Raw genomic sequence first — 13,378 nt, forward strand, 5'->3', positions numbered from 1 at the left:
TGGGTGAAGACTGGGGGGAAGGAAAACAAAGCAGGTAATGTGAGGGTGTTTACTACTGATTGCCCAGTCGGGATGTAAAACACCAGTGAGTTATTCTATAGACAACTAGCAGAGCTCTCTGGATCAGTAGCCTGTCCTTATGGGAGATTTCTACTTCCCAGACATCAACAGGAAATATCATATTTCTTCGACAAGTCTTGGAAATTCTTGAGGCTTATAGGAGAAAACTGTTTGTCATTCATGCTTAGTGAGCCAGCTAGGGAAGATGCCCTCCTGGACTTGCTATTTGTGAATAGAGGACTCGTGAGGGATGTGACAGTAGGTGGCTGTCTTGGCTACAGTGTTCATGAAATAACTGAGTTTAGGATTTTCACTGTAAAAACAAAAAGGATGGCAGAGTTGCTTCCCTGGACTTCATAAGAGCAAACTTTATGTTATTCAGCGTGTTACTTAGCAGAATGTCTGGGAATGTGCTTTTAAGGACTTTGGAGTCCACAGGTGCTGGTCAGGTGATCAGGTGATCTTTAAGATTCACCTTTCAGAAGCACAGGAGCAGACAACGTCACCATGCTGTGAGTCAAGCAAGCAGAGTAGAAGACCAGCTTCTCTCAACAGGGAACTCCTTGTGTAGGTCAGGAGGAAAATGAAACTGTACAACCTCTGGAAGCAAGGTGAGGCTTCTCAGGAGCCTGAGTACAGAGCTGTGGTTCATTTACACAGAGAGAAGACATGAAAGGCCAAAGGTCAGTTAGAGTTGAAACTGCCCAGTGTTGTTTCAAATAACAAGGACTCTCTTTTCAGATGAGGTCTAAAGAATAAAAGATTATATTTGGTGAAGATGGTGAATACTTGATAATACTTGGTCAATACTTACAGGAATGAAGAAAAAGCACATGCATTCTATGCACTTTTTGTCTCAGTCTTTAGTAGACCTTCAGCTTCCCAGTCCCCTGAGTTGGAGGACCACAAATGTGGGACCAGTGACTTTCTGTATATAGACACTGGAATTGTAAGGGACCAACAGTATCAGCTGAATATTCACAAATCCATGGGGTCTCATGGGATTCACCCAAGTGTTCTAAAGGAGCCGGTGAATGTTATGGCAGGGCTCCTCTCAACCATCTGTAAAAGATCTTGGAGGTTTAGGGAGGTCTTGCTGACTGGAAGCTTGACAATGTCACTCTATCCACAAAAAAAGGCATAAGGAAAGACCCAGGGAATTACAGACCTCTTAATTTAGCCTCCGTTGCTGGAAAAAATTACAGACATGATTATACTGGGTAGTACTGAAAGGCATTTAGGAACAGGCATAAGGAACAGTCAGTATGGGTTCACAAAAGGAAAGTCCCATTTAACTGAAGTGATATCCTTCTACACTAGGGTTAGCTGCCTAGAGGATTAAGGGAAAGCAGTGGAAAAGTTTTTTCAGGATTTTAGTAGGCTTTTGATACTGTATCTCAGCATCTTTCTAGACAGGTTGCCCAGCCATGGAATGAGTGGACTTGTGATGCACTGGTGAAGAACTGGCCAAAGGCTAGGTCTCTGTCATTGCACTGAATTGCACTACATTGCACTACTCATTGCACTACAGCTGGCTGTTGACAGGTCACTAGTGGTGTTCTTTGGGGCCCGTTCTGTTTTGTCTTTCTCTCTATATATATATATACACACGTATACATATATATGAATGATCAGGATGCAGGAGTTGAATGCACCACTAAAAAGTTTGCTGATGATACCAAAGTGGGAGATGCTTTTGACTCTCTTGAGGGACAAGATGCTTTGCAGAGGGACGTAGATACACTGGAGCATTAGGCAATGATTAGTGGGAGGAAATTATTTAAAAATTCAAAATGCTGGATTCTGATCCCCCTAGCATGGGGTAATGCCAGCCACAAGCATGGATTAGGAGGGGAGTGGCTGAAGAGCAGCAGAAAGGATCTGGGGGTGCTGGTGGACAGCAGGCTGTGTGAGACACCAGAGGGCAAACCCTGTCCTGGGGTGCATCAAACAGAGAATCACCAGTCACTCAAAATTATCTTGCTGTACTCAGTGTTGAATGGCCCCAGGCCTCACAGGCCTCCCCTGGAGCACTGTGTGCAGTTCTGGGCCCCACCAGGGAAGGAGGATGTGAAGGTCCTTGAATGCATCCAGAAGAGGACAACAAATCTTATGAAAGGACTGCAAGAAATGTCCTAATAGGAGCAGCTGAGGACACTGTGTTTGTCTGGTTTGGAGAGAAGGAGGCTGAGGGGTGATCTCATTGCTCTCTACAGCTTCCTGAGGAGGGGAAACAGAGAGGGAGGTGCTGAACTCTTCTCAATGGAGTCCATTGACAGGATGCATGGGAGTGGTCCTGTGGGAATGCCCCACAGGACATTCAGGCTGAACATTAGGAAGCATTTCTTTACTGAGAGGGTGGCCAAACTCTGAAACAGGCATCCTAGAAAAGTTGTTGATGCCCCAAACCTGTCAGTGTTTAAGAGGCGTTTGGACAATGTCCTTAATTAGTTAACCTTGAAAAGGTCAGGCAGTTAGACTTGTCACTTCCAATATAAATATTCTATTTTACTCTATCCCATTCTGTCCTATTCTATCCTTTTCTGCTGTGTTTTCTGCCTTTACAATTGCACCCTGAAGCTGTTCATTCAAGTCTGGTTTTTTCATGAGGTAAAATCTAAATTTTATTTCCTAGTAAGGAAGGATGGGGACTGATGGATTTGCTGTTTTCTTAGAGACCATTTCTCTACTCCAGAGCAGGCATACAGTGGTAGAACAAAATGAAGAAGTTTGAACTAGCTGATTTCTCACTTACTTCTCGGATAAGGCAGCTGCCAGGTGTCTCAGTCCAACATCTTCTGCAATCCCTAACCCCATTAACCAGCTCAACATAACAAATGAGGGATGATTCTCCAGCTATCCCTATATTTCTTAGTGGGCTAGTGTGTTTTTTATGTAAGTTGATACTAGCTCACTGATGTGACAGGCAGTATTAATAAAGCCTTAGTCATAGAGCTGGAAAGAATGCTTTTTACACATAGGACCAAGACTTGCCTGGATACTCCTTTGTTTGAGCAAGCAGCCAGAAAGTTAGAGGAAATAATGAGAAAAAGGAGATGTACTTGTCAATACAATTTCATGATTGAGTGTAGATGTTGGTGAGAGATGGGACATCTTGCTGCTTTTTGCCAAAAGCTATGGAATTACAGTGGAGTGTTTCCATGTTTTGTTGCACAATTTCCTAATGATACTGTGTACATATACAGCAAAGCAATATAGCTCAGCAATGCACTATCAAGACAGAGCACTAATAATTATGTGGCTTCTTTGGAATGAGGTAACCTTGAAATCCAGTAATTAGGTAGCAATGTGTGTCTTGGTTCAACTCCGTGTCTTGGTTTAATTCAGTGTCATTTTAAGTGCAAAAATTTTCCCTATGTTTGTGTCCCAAAAATCAATATGTACTGTTTGTTAGATAAAATTTTGAAACAGAAAAGCTGTTGTGGAGGCCTGTGAACTGCTCAGAATCTTTGCTGTGTATAACACACTCTGCCTGAACCTGCAATTTGTGGGTATTGGTTCCGACTTTGGAGAGTCATTCTGCATGTGGACATGCATAAAGCATATGGTTAGACTTATTAAAAACTTTTTTGCTCAAGTAAACCATTACAAGTCCCATGAGCCCAGCTCAGCCCTGTCTGCAATGAAGATCTGTTGCTACAGGCCTTGGCATTAGTTCAGGAGATGTTTCCAGTCAGGATTCATTTTTGACATAGATGAATGAGGACTTTGGTGAGACAACTCAAAAAGAGATTGCCCTACATAATTTGGCTGAGCATTAGGCTTTGAGAAATGAATGATTACATTTAGAATTGCCTTTCACATTAATAGCTAGAGAAGATCTGTCCAGCTGTCTAAATGAGAGTGGAGATTTATTTTCTGGGGTAAAAGTAGAGTGAACTACTTTCTCCATTCAGAAAAAGTTTTGGGTTTTGTAGTCACCTTTTTTTTTTGAAGAAGAATATAAGAATATTCCTGATGATAAAAAGAGTATATAGAAATGAGACTGCATTCTGGAAATTGAATAGTATCTTCTTCTCCAGAGATCCATAACCATTAACCAAAAGAGTACCAATTAAAAAACAAGTTTTTGAGGGTAAAAGGTTACTTTTCTCAGAGAAGGTACTATTGCAGAGATACACTTGCTGAGCTGACTTTACAAAGCAGTTAAGTAGTTTTACATTGTAAAACTTTTAAGACATGCATACAACATATAACTAAAATGTCTCTGACAGGTGCATGGAAATTTTGCTAATCCTTTGTGTCAGAAATGTATTTTTGGAATGTGTAAGTCTAGAATATGCTTTTTTGAATGCTTTTGAATGTTTTTGAATGCAATAGCATAAAGTTAGAAAATCTAGGAATTTATATAATATATGGTTTATTCTTCCATGACTTCACCCCTGGCGATTTAGGAAATGATGGGCTTCATCTTAAATCCCTGTGTGTTCTTCTTTGTGTATTTTCAGGATTCCTCTTTGATTGGAACAGCCACAGTGGCTGGTCCCAGGACAAGTGCAATAACTGGAGATCAGGGAACACCACCGAAGGTCCAGCTCCCCCTCAATATGTAAGCAGCTCATCTCAGTCACTGTGTACTCTTTGTTTCCAATTGTTCGTGTGCATGCGTGTGTTTGCTTGAAACCTGAATGCCCAAATCTCACATCAGGTGCGTTCTGAGAAGAGGGAGATTGCAATTTCAAACATGAGGCAGCTCCTGATGAAATTGAAAAATTAATAGAGAAGACTGAGACTTCCCCCTTTCTGTGTGAGCCCTTTTAGACTTTATTTATTATAGCTGTATGAATCACTGTGAAGCAAACTGAGTACCTCTGAGCTAGAGAAAATCTTCTTTCATTTAAAGCTCTTAAAAAGGTGTAGTCCCATATAATTAAACACCTGATATATTCATGATTAACCAGAAAAAAAATGGCCCAGTTGCACTTTTTTGGTGCCATCAACAATGAAGGAACAAAGGCAATGAATGAACTCCACATCTTTGGCATGCAGTTTTGCTGAATAGTGCGTAGAATAACAGAAGGTTCACAGAACAAAAAGAATAGACTTCATTACAGCAAGTCTCTTCTAGCCTGGTTGCTTTATCTGATACTTGTCTAATTAACTACTGAATCCTTTCGTCTCAACATATATACCTTGTAAAAGCAGGACAACTACACACACACACACACACACACACACACACACACACACACACACAGACACACACACATCCATAATTTTGGGTTTCATGGTATGGCTAAAACAGGGTCTGAATTCATAAAATCCTAAAAATAATAGAGGAGATCTTCTTTAAGAACAACAGGGGTGTTGGATCAGAAGAAAAAAAATTTCTTCTTAGCTACTTATCTTTATACCTGAGGGATGCCCCAGGAAGAGGTCTCTTCATCACCCTGTGTTCACCCTGCGCAGCCTGTGTGGCACATTGTGAGGCATGTGTTTGTTTCAAGCTTTGCTCTGACTAGGAAGAGGTAACTGGCAATACTTGAAGTACCTAGCTGCTGAATCAGGACATTTTCCAGCTCTCTGGCAATATCTCTGACTCCATGCCTCAGCAAGCCTCCCCTTCTCCCTCCCATGCTTCTCCTGTCATCTCCCTTGTGAAGCAGCCTTGTAATCCAGTCTGTCATTCTGCATTTGCAAGCCAAGTTCCAGTCAAAGAGGATGCATTATTTGAAAGCTGTAGCAGTAGTGGGGAGGTGCAACTCTAGACAAAGCCCTGGGGCTTCTGTGTTATAGGCAGCTACCCAAGGCTAAGAACACTTCACACTTAGACCTTTTTCAGGGAACTTCTAATAAACATTTTGGGTTCTTTGAGGTCCCACTCATAACCCTTAGCCTCACTGTTTCACATAGCCCAGAATAATCTGATACTACATTTTGCAAGATTTCAGATTGTTGTTTTAACACTTTTTTCCTAGGCTGTACAGAGTTAGCTGGTGAAGTTTCACACCTAAAATCTAGAGAACAGTGAAATGTTTCCAAATCCAAAGACTTTGGCTTAAAGCAAAATCATCTTCAGCAAATGGGACCACTAGACCTGATTTCCTGCCAGAGGAAAAACCCAGAAACAAATTCTGGGGAGGGAAGCTGCCTGCAATCAAACTATTTTCAGCCATGGATGAGAGCAGGCATCGCCCCAACTCTCCTACAGCTGCCTCCCTGCCAGGAATGGAGTTTATACCTGCCCACAGGCTGGGCTTGTCACTGGGTTTGGAGAACCCTGTGCCTCTGCAACTGAAGAGGAGACCCCCAGGGATGGACATCCTCACTACCCCCCCACATAGGAGGTGGGATTGCTGGTCCACAAAGTGCTGATCACTTGTTTTGTCCCAGGGTCACTCTATGTGGTTGTCACACACAGGCTTTCATCACTTTAGCCATACAGAGATTGGTCTCTTTCGGTATGGTGTCTGTGCTGGGCTGTTGTACACCTCCTTTCAATCTCTGCAAGTATTTCAATACTCTATACAGAGGATGTTTAGGCTCTTTGTGATTTTGAATATTCAGACTTACTTCTAGCAAATTTGGGAGAATTTGCTGGGTGAAGCTCGTAGGAGAGAACAAAAATAAACTAATAGGAGATCTGGAGATAGCTGCAAGGCTCAACAGCCTATGATCCACTTACCGTAATTTTTCCTTGCACCTTCTTCTAGAATCTCCACCTGTAAATTACATTATTACATGTAGCCCCTTGGAGGAAAAGGTTTATCTAAAATGTTCCATCCCTGACCCCCTGCTTTACCCATAGCTTCTGAATCTGAGCCCTGTGTAAGCAGCAATTTCAAAAGAGACAGTCAAAGCCCCAATTTCTGCTCCCTCAAGTGAGTGCAGTCTGACACTTTCTGTTATGTTCTTGCAGAGCACAGTTCTGAAGGGTTAGCACTGAAGCATGCAACCTTATTTCTGGTCAGGGTGATGTATTTTAAAGTTCTTCAGATCATATGTAGCCTCATGTTTTCTGTCAGGTGAACAGCTACAGACCTGCTCAAGACCACCTGATTATATAAGCTAAATAAAGGATGCGCAGGGTGGTTTGTCCCATCTGTTGACTAATGAAATACAGTTTCTGATTATGTCTTTGTACCCCATGCACGTGGTAAAAAGAGCCAGGCACATCAGCCTAAGATTCCCCAAGGAGCTGTTACCAAATATTTCATATTCTGCTCATTACTGCTGTTTATTTACTACCTTCAGAACAAAAAAAAAGGAAATCTACAGTACAATAAAAAAGTAAAATCAAGAAAAATAACAGGATTTATTCCTCAATTATATTTCCTGGAAAGCAGAAGTAAAAAGTCATGTATCATTTTTATTGGCTGAAAATCTACAATAACAACTGCTGTAGTTTTTATTTTTTCTCTGGTTCACTGCTATAAGGTGGGCAGCAAGCCTCTTCTCACCCACCCCTGAGCCTAAGAGCATTCTGCTGCACTTTGTAATGTAAATGCACTTTCTTTGTTTTCCCATTTCTCCTAATCTATCTTCACTGCCTGTAAATCACAAATAAATTAAAAAATTCAAGAAGGTACAACTTTGATCAAGTATTACCAGAAATCCCTTTTTGCATCTGTAGAAAAGTGACAGTACAAAAATCTGGTATTTACAAAGAAAATGTTGTTCTGTGTGTGCACTCTTTCTATTGTATCCTGACTTTCCATTATTTCCCAAAGTGCAAGCAATCATTCTTAATTTTCAACAAGAATCTCTCTAACAGAGAGAAAATCTGTAGGGATTTTAAGCTGTAGTCATTTCACAACAGTAGACACATCCCTGAAGTAGTAACAGAAGAACAAAAGAGAGATAAATAGAAAGATTCTAAACAAAGGGAACAAATAAAAGCTTTAATTAAATAAAAAGTTCTACATATTGGATCCTATATTGAAGATTTATTAGAATACTTGCATGCAAAACATCCTAAACCAAATTCTACCACTTCACTTACTTAAGTAAAAAACCCTTTTCAGAATGTGGCCCTTTCTCACTTTTTGTTTTACCAACATAGTAAAAGAATTACTGTACCAGATCAGAACAGCTTGGTGTGTTGTTTCTAAACTTCTAAACATAAATAGCATCAAGAAAGCTGCAAGAAAAGCTTTTTAAATAGCCTACACATAAGAAAATTTTCTTCTTAAACTCCAGAACAGAGGTGGATCCCACCCTGAAGGGTATGAATGTACACTTCTTCCAGATGTCAGGATTTGCAAAGCCCTCTTACTCAAGCCCTTGTAACTCTGGCTCTCACTGTAAATGTTGTGTTTTTTTGAAACTGTTGCTAAGTCCTTAACTTCAGTGCTGCTTTGTGGCACTGTTTGGTTTTGCCCTGAGTGAGAAGCAAGTCTCATCAACTTCTAAACTACCTTTTACTCTGATTAGTTATTCCCTTATTGTCTTAGAATCCAATCTCTGCCCTCCCTTATTTGTAGCAGCCTGTAAGGATGTCCTTTTTTAACCACAACTTCTGAACAGTGCTTCTGGTCGCTTTCTGCTCTGTGGGGCTGGAGCTGGAGCAGGACAGGTGGTGTTGATGTCATCTGTGTGCTCTGTCCCTGTGTGACCTCTCCCCACAGCTACCTAGCCCTGTATGCCTACAAGCCCCAGAAGAACGACGAGCTGGAGCTGCGCAAAGGGGAGATGTACCGGGTCATAGAGAAGTGCCAGGACGGCTGGTTCAAGGGCACCTCTCTGAGGAGTGGCATGTCCGGGGTCTTCCCAGGCAACTACGTGACACCTGTTTCAAGGTGAGGACCAATGGCCTGTACTGGGGCTGAGAGGGATTCTGGATGGCACTGAAAACCATGTAGTTCTGCTTGTAAATCACATTCCCCTTCCAGAAATTCTCTGGTGGCACTGCAGACTTGTGTAATGATACCTGCTGGCTGTAGCATTTGAGTTACCCACGTCCTCAGGAGATTTCACTAGTTGTATTAGATGATGGCATTTTTAAACTCTCATAGGCCCAGGTTTTACTATTTTAAAAAATCTGTTGATTTGGTGTTATAAAACCACTGGACACGTAACAAAAGAAGAAATGTTTGTATCTTGCTTTTCAGTAGCTCCTCATGTTGATTTTGTTCTCCTTAAAGCAAAGATCTGGGATGGTTTGGATCTGGACTAATGTTTGAACAGTTAAAATTCCAAAGTGGTAGGAGAGTTAAATAAATTGCCTGGTTTTATATAACACCCCCCCCCACCCCACCCCCCGCCATCAGTTGCAGCAGATGAGAAAAGGAAAGAATGGCATTTCTGGGAGAGGAATGCCATTTGTCAGAGTTCAGTATTGGACAATACCAAATCAAAGCTGAGAAGCTGAGAAGAAAGTCCATCTCTGTGTCCCAGACTGTTTGCCCTACATGTTCCTTGCAGGTGAATGCTAGCATATCTATGCCCATATATCCTTTAGAGCAACTGTGGATTTGCAAACTGAACTCATTCCTTCTCATGTGCTCTCAGTCTCTCCTCCCACATGCACATTGTCTCCAACATCCTTGACTCCTCTCCAGAGAAGGGCACCTCACACCTCAGACACTGTTGATCTTGAGAAATTGATCCAGCTTTGTTGCATCTAAAGTTTATGTCAAGTCTGTAGCATGTGTTCTGAGTAACACCAAAAGTTAAGAACACATCAAAAGGCAATAACTAAGCCTGCTGACGGTCCTAATACTGCATTTCAAAAAGGAAACACCAAATATTAATTCACTGGCTCTTCACTGTTCATCAACCTAAATGTATCTACCTTATTTTATAGAGCCCCTTGGCTGCTTTCACTCCTTAACTCTTCAGCTCTTAATTAGTAAGGAAGTTTGTGCTGAAGGGTCGGTTATCTGAATCAGCAAGACTTTATTAAATGCAGCATGTCACAGCTAGAACAAGACAGAGAAGTGCTAAAGGGCAAAAGGCATTCCACAAAACCTGAAAGCAGCATTATGATTATATTTATGATCCTGTGGGCTAATTAAGTTCCTGTATAAATCACCCTCAGTGAGAACAGCAATAAAAATCTGATAGCAACAAAATTCCCAATTTGCTCTACTTCCAACATACTTTGTTCCTCTTTGACAGAAAAGCAGAGGATTAGATTCATACATGTTTTTTGCCACTCCCTACAAAAGGAAAAGAAGTTGTGAATTTAATAACACTGAACTAGATTTATATGCTGCCCAAACACGTGTGAGTGGAGCATTATGGAAAAAGAACAAAACTCTTTAGATGGATAGACAGGCACAGGCCAGCAGAGAAAATTTGCCATATCCAACATCCATCCATCTCTGTTGGAGTCACAGATAGTTTCTGTACCTGTTGGTGTGCATGTTTGCCTGAACACAGCTCTCAGTGGACTGTTAGATGTGCTTTTCTGGCAAACTCAGTCTAGTGCAGATGGCTAAGCCAGCTCCAGCTGAACCTTCCTGCCATCCTGCCAGCTCTTCATGGTAGATGACAGACACTCAAGATTTCCATCTGGTGGGATTCCCAGCTTTTCCCAACCTGAAGACTTATCAAAAAAAATGAAGAAACTAGAAAATCAGATGTATTTAGCAAAATGTAATCCAGGCAAACTTTGCACCATGAAATGAGTCAAGTCAATGACACCACAGTGTTCTTTCCTCTTGTGACTTTGTGGGGAGGGATGATTGGGCAGAAGGCATAGCTTTCTTTTGCCCCTTTGGACCATATCCTCCAGCCTGTGCTCTTCTTCCATCAGAATTCCACTCTTTCAGCTTTCCACTCTTTTCTTAGGGTTATTTCTTCTGTCGCCCACAACCTCTGCACCAGACCAGACTGTTCAACATACTCCTTTTCTGCTCTTCTTCTCTGTCTTCCCATGCAAACTTGGGGACGCATAGTTTCCCTCAGTTCCATACCCCATAGTCGACTCTTACACTTTTTCTGTTATTCTCTTCTCTCTTGCTGAAACCTTGTACTGTCTCATTTCCATTTTCTCCACCTTACTTTGTTCTGCCTCATATCCCCTGTGTTGTGCTTTCCTGGAAGAGGACCTTGGCACAAGAAGCAGCCCAGGAGAAGAAAACAGCATAAAATGATCCATCTGTTTCATGGCATCTACAGCTGGGGAAGGAAATTATTCAGGAACTTGAGTAAGAAACACAGAGAAAGAGCTGATCAGCACCAGATGAGTTTGTCCACTGATGTCTTTCTGTCTTCCTAAGTGTCCTTCTGTCCTAGTCAGATTCTTTTAGGTCAATGGTAAGAGGATCAAGACATGCCATAGTCTGAACTCAGTTCATAGGAGAAAAAGCCTTGTCCCTTCCCTCTGAGGTCTATTTGGCCACTCAGGTGAAATACAAATGATGCATGCAGTTAAAAGTGAGGAGTGAGAGAGGTGTCAACGACTGTTTGGACTTCTTTTTCATTCAGATCAGCTGCATTCCTGTCCTTGTTGCATTCCCTTAGCAAGTCTAAGCTTGGGCTGGTTACATCAATAGGGTAAGTGTTCAGCCAAGCCAAGCCCAGTCAAATCTGCAGCTTCTCAGTCCCCTTCCATAGCCACACACAGATTTGGTGTTATCCATCATTGTTTCTCCCTGTAGGGCTGTATGCAGGTTTGGTCCAAAGAAAAGATCTCTGAGTCTGTTTTAATTATCACTCCATGGGAAATAGCCTCTGGCACGCAAAATGACATCTGGGAGATACCCATTTCCTCTGAATTAAGATTTGTGACTTTACTAGAAACTATTCAGACAGAAATGTAGGGTAATAAAAGGCATGATGAGAAAAATTATGTTTTCTATTTTTACCCTGCACTTCTTCCTGTAGAATAAAGGGATGAAAATATCCCCCAGCATGCTTATAAATGCGTCCTATATATATATATATCTATATCTATACCTCTATCTATATAATCTATATCTATATCTATCTATATCTATATCTATATCTATATGTCTATGTCTATGTCTATATCTATATCTATATCTATATCTATATCTATATCTATATTTATTTCTATCTATCTATCTATCTATCTATCTATCTATCTATCTATCTATCTATATGTAAGTATATATATATATAAAGTATTTATCAATACCTCAGTCTAGTTTAACAACTGATAGGGTATCATGTTAAACCCCCTAAGTAACTGGAGGTGCTTATCAGCACCGTGGTTGGGTACTGGGGTCTCTGCAACATGCTTACATTGTACACTTGTCTCCATGCAGGGTGCCAGTGGGAGCTGGGCAGCCCAGGAACAGCGGAGCTGGAGGAGCTCCCACAACAAAAGTAGCCCCAGGAGCCATCCACCCCATTGTGGCTGGTCACAGCAATGCCAGCACAGCTGTCAGACCAGTTGTTCCCATCACTGCTCCCCAGCTGCAGGCAGCCTCTCCACAGCTGAGTAACTGCCTGAGGTACTCGGCCCAGCAGCCAGGCAGCCAGCCCCGCAGCGCCATGCAGATGGGTAAGTGCCACCCTGTGCCTCCTGCACTGGCAGCACTGAGGTGGTACCTGGTAACCCTCGAGTGCAACCCTCGAGAATGTGCCTGTCCCCACAGCTTTTCTTCTCACTTTAGCCCAGCCAATGTGGAGTTTGTCCATTGGTGATAGAGTATGTTTTCTTTGCTAGTAATATTTATGGGTTTCTATTGATCTCTGGGAACCACATTGTGTTTATCAGATTGTTCTGTTGCTGCAGCTGAAATAGATTGTAGTGTTTACAAATATTTATACAATTTATCTGAGTGAAAGCAAGCACTTTGTATACTGAGGAGATTAACAGTTCTGAGTCCGGTTGGCTTGCTGATAAAATAATACTGTCCTTATTGCAGAGCAAGAAATACATGCCTTGAAATTAAGAAGCATTTCATTGGGCTTCAGGGATGAAAAGTATTTATTAGGCAGAACAGGACCCTGTGTTAGTGGAAAAACAAAAGATCTGAAAAATGCTGCCACCTTTTTGAAGTAAGAATAAGAGCTTCTTGCACCAGGGGGCCTCTGTTCTTTCTAGGTTCCCTTTCTGATGTACAGCATAATTTTCTAGAGTACAATTTATTCCCCTTTCCCTGATGTTAAACAGCTTCTGATGTTGAATAAAGTGAAAGTAAATCATGTGGTGGAACAAAATTTAAAACATTTTGTTTCAGATATTTTATAGGGATGTGAGCCATTGTATTTACAAAAGCAGATCAGTAACGACTGTGACTGCTGAAAACTGAGGTCTTAGATACAAAACAGAGCAAACACAAATGAGAAATACCCTGCAGAGTAAGTCATGAGTTCATACCTTTTGAAGCCAGAAGGCACCATTATGACCATCTAATCTCACCTCCTACACAGTCCAGAC

At 41.5% G+C, this 13,378-nt stretch overlaps 1 protein-coding gene across 1 annotated transcript in view; it reads left to right on the forward strand.

Moving 5' to 3' along the window:
* SH3RF3 (SH3 domain containing ring finger 3) overlaps positions 1–13,378 on the forward strand; it is a 241,159-nt gene that overhangs the window by 189,235 nt on the left and 38,546 nt on the right. Inside the window, exons 5-7 of the mRNA XM_056499356.1 lie at positions 4,530–4,630; positions 8,649–8,819; positions 12,258–12,496. Coding sequence (XP_056355331.1) covers positions 4,530–4,630; positions 8,649–8,819; positions 12,258–12,496 — 511 coding nt within the window. The remainder of the gene's footprint in view (positions 1–4,529; positions 4,631–8,648; positions 8,820–12,257; positions 12,497–13,378) is intronic.

The sequence above is a fragment of the Oenanthe melanoleuca genome, chromosome 1 (assembly GCF_029582105.1).
Source record: "Oenanthe melanoleuca isolate GR-GAL-2019-014 chromosome 1, OMel1.0, whole genome shotgun sequence".
NCBI classification, from domain to species: Eukaryota; Metazoa; Chordata; class Aves; order Passeriformes; family Muscicapidae; genus Oenanthe; species Oenanthe melanoleuca.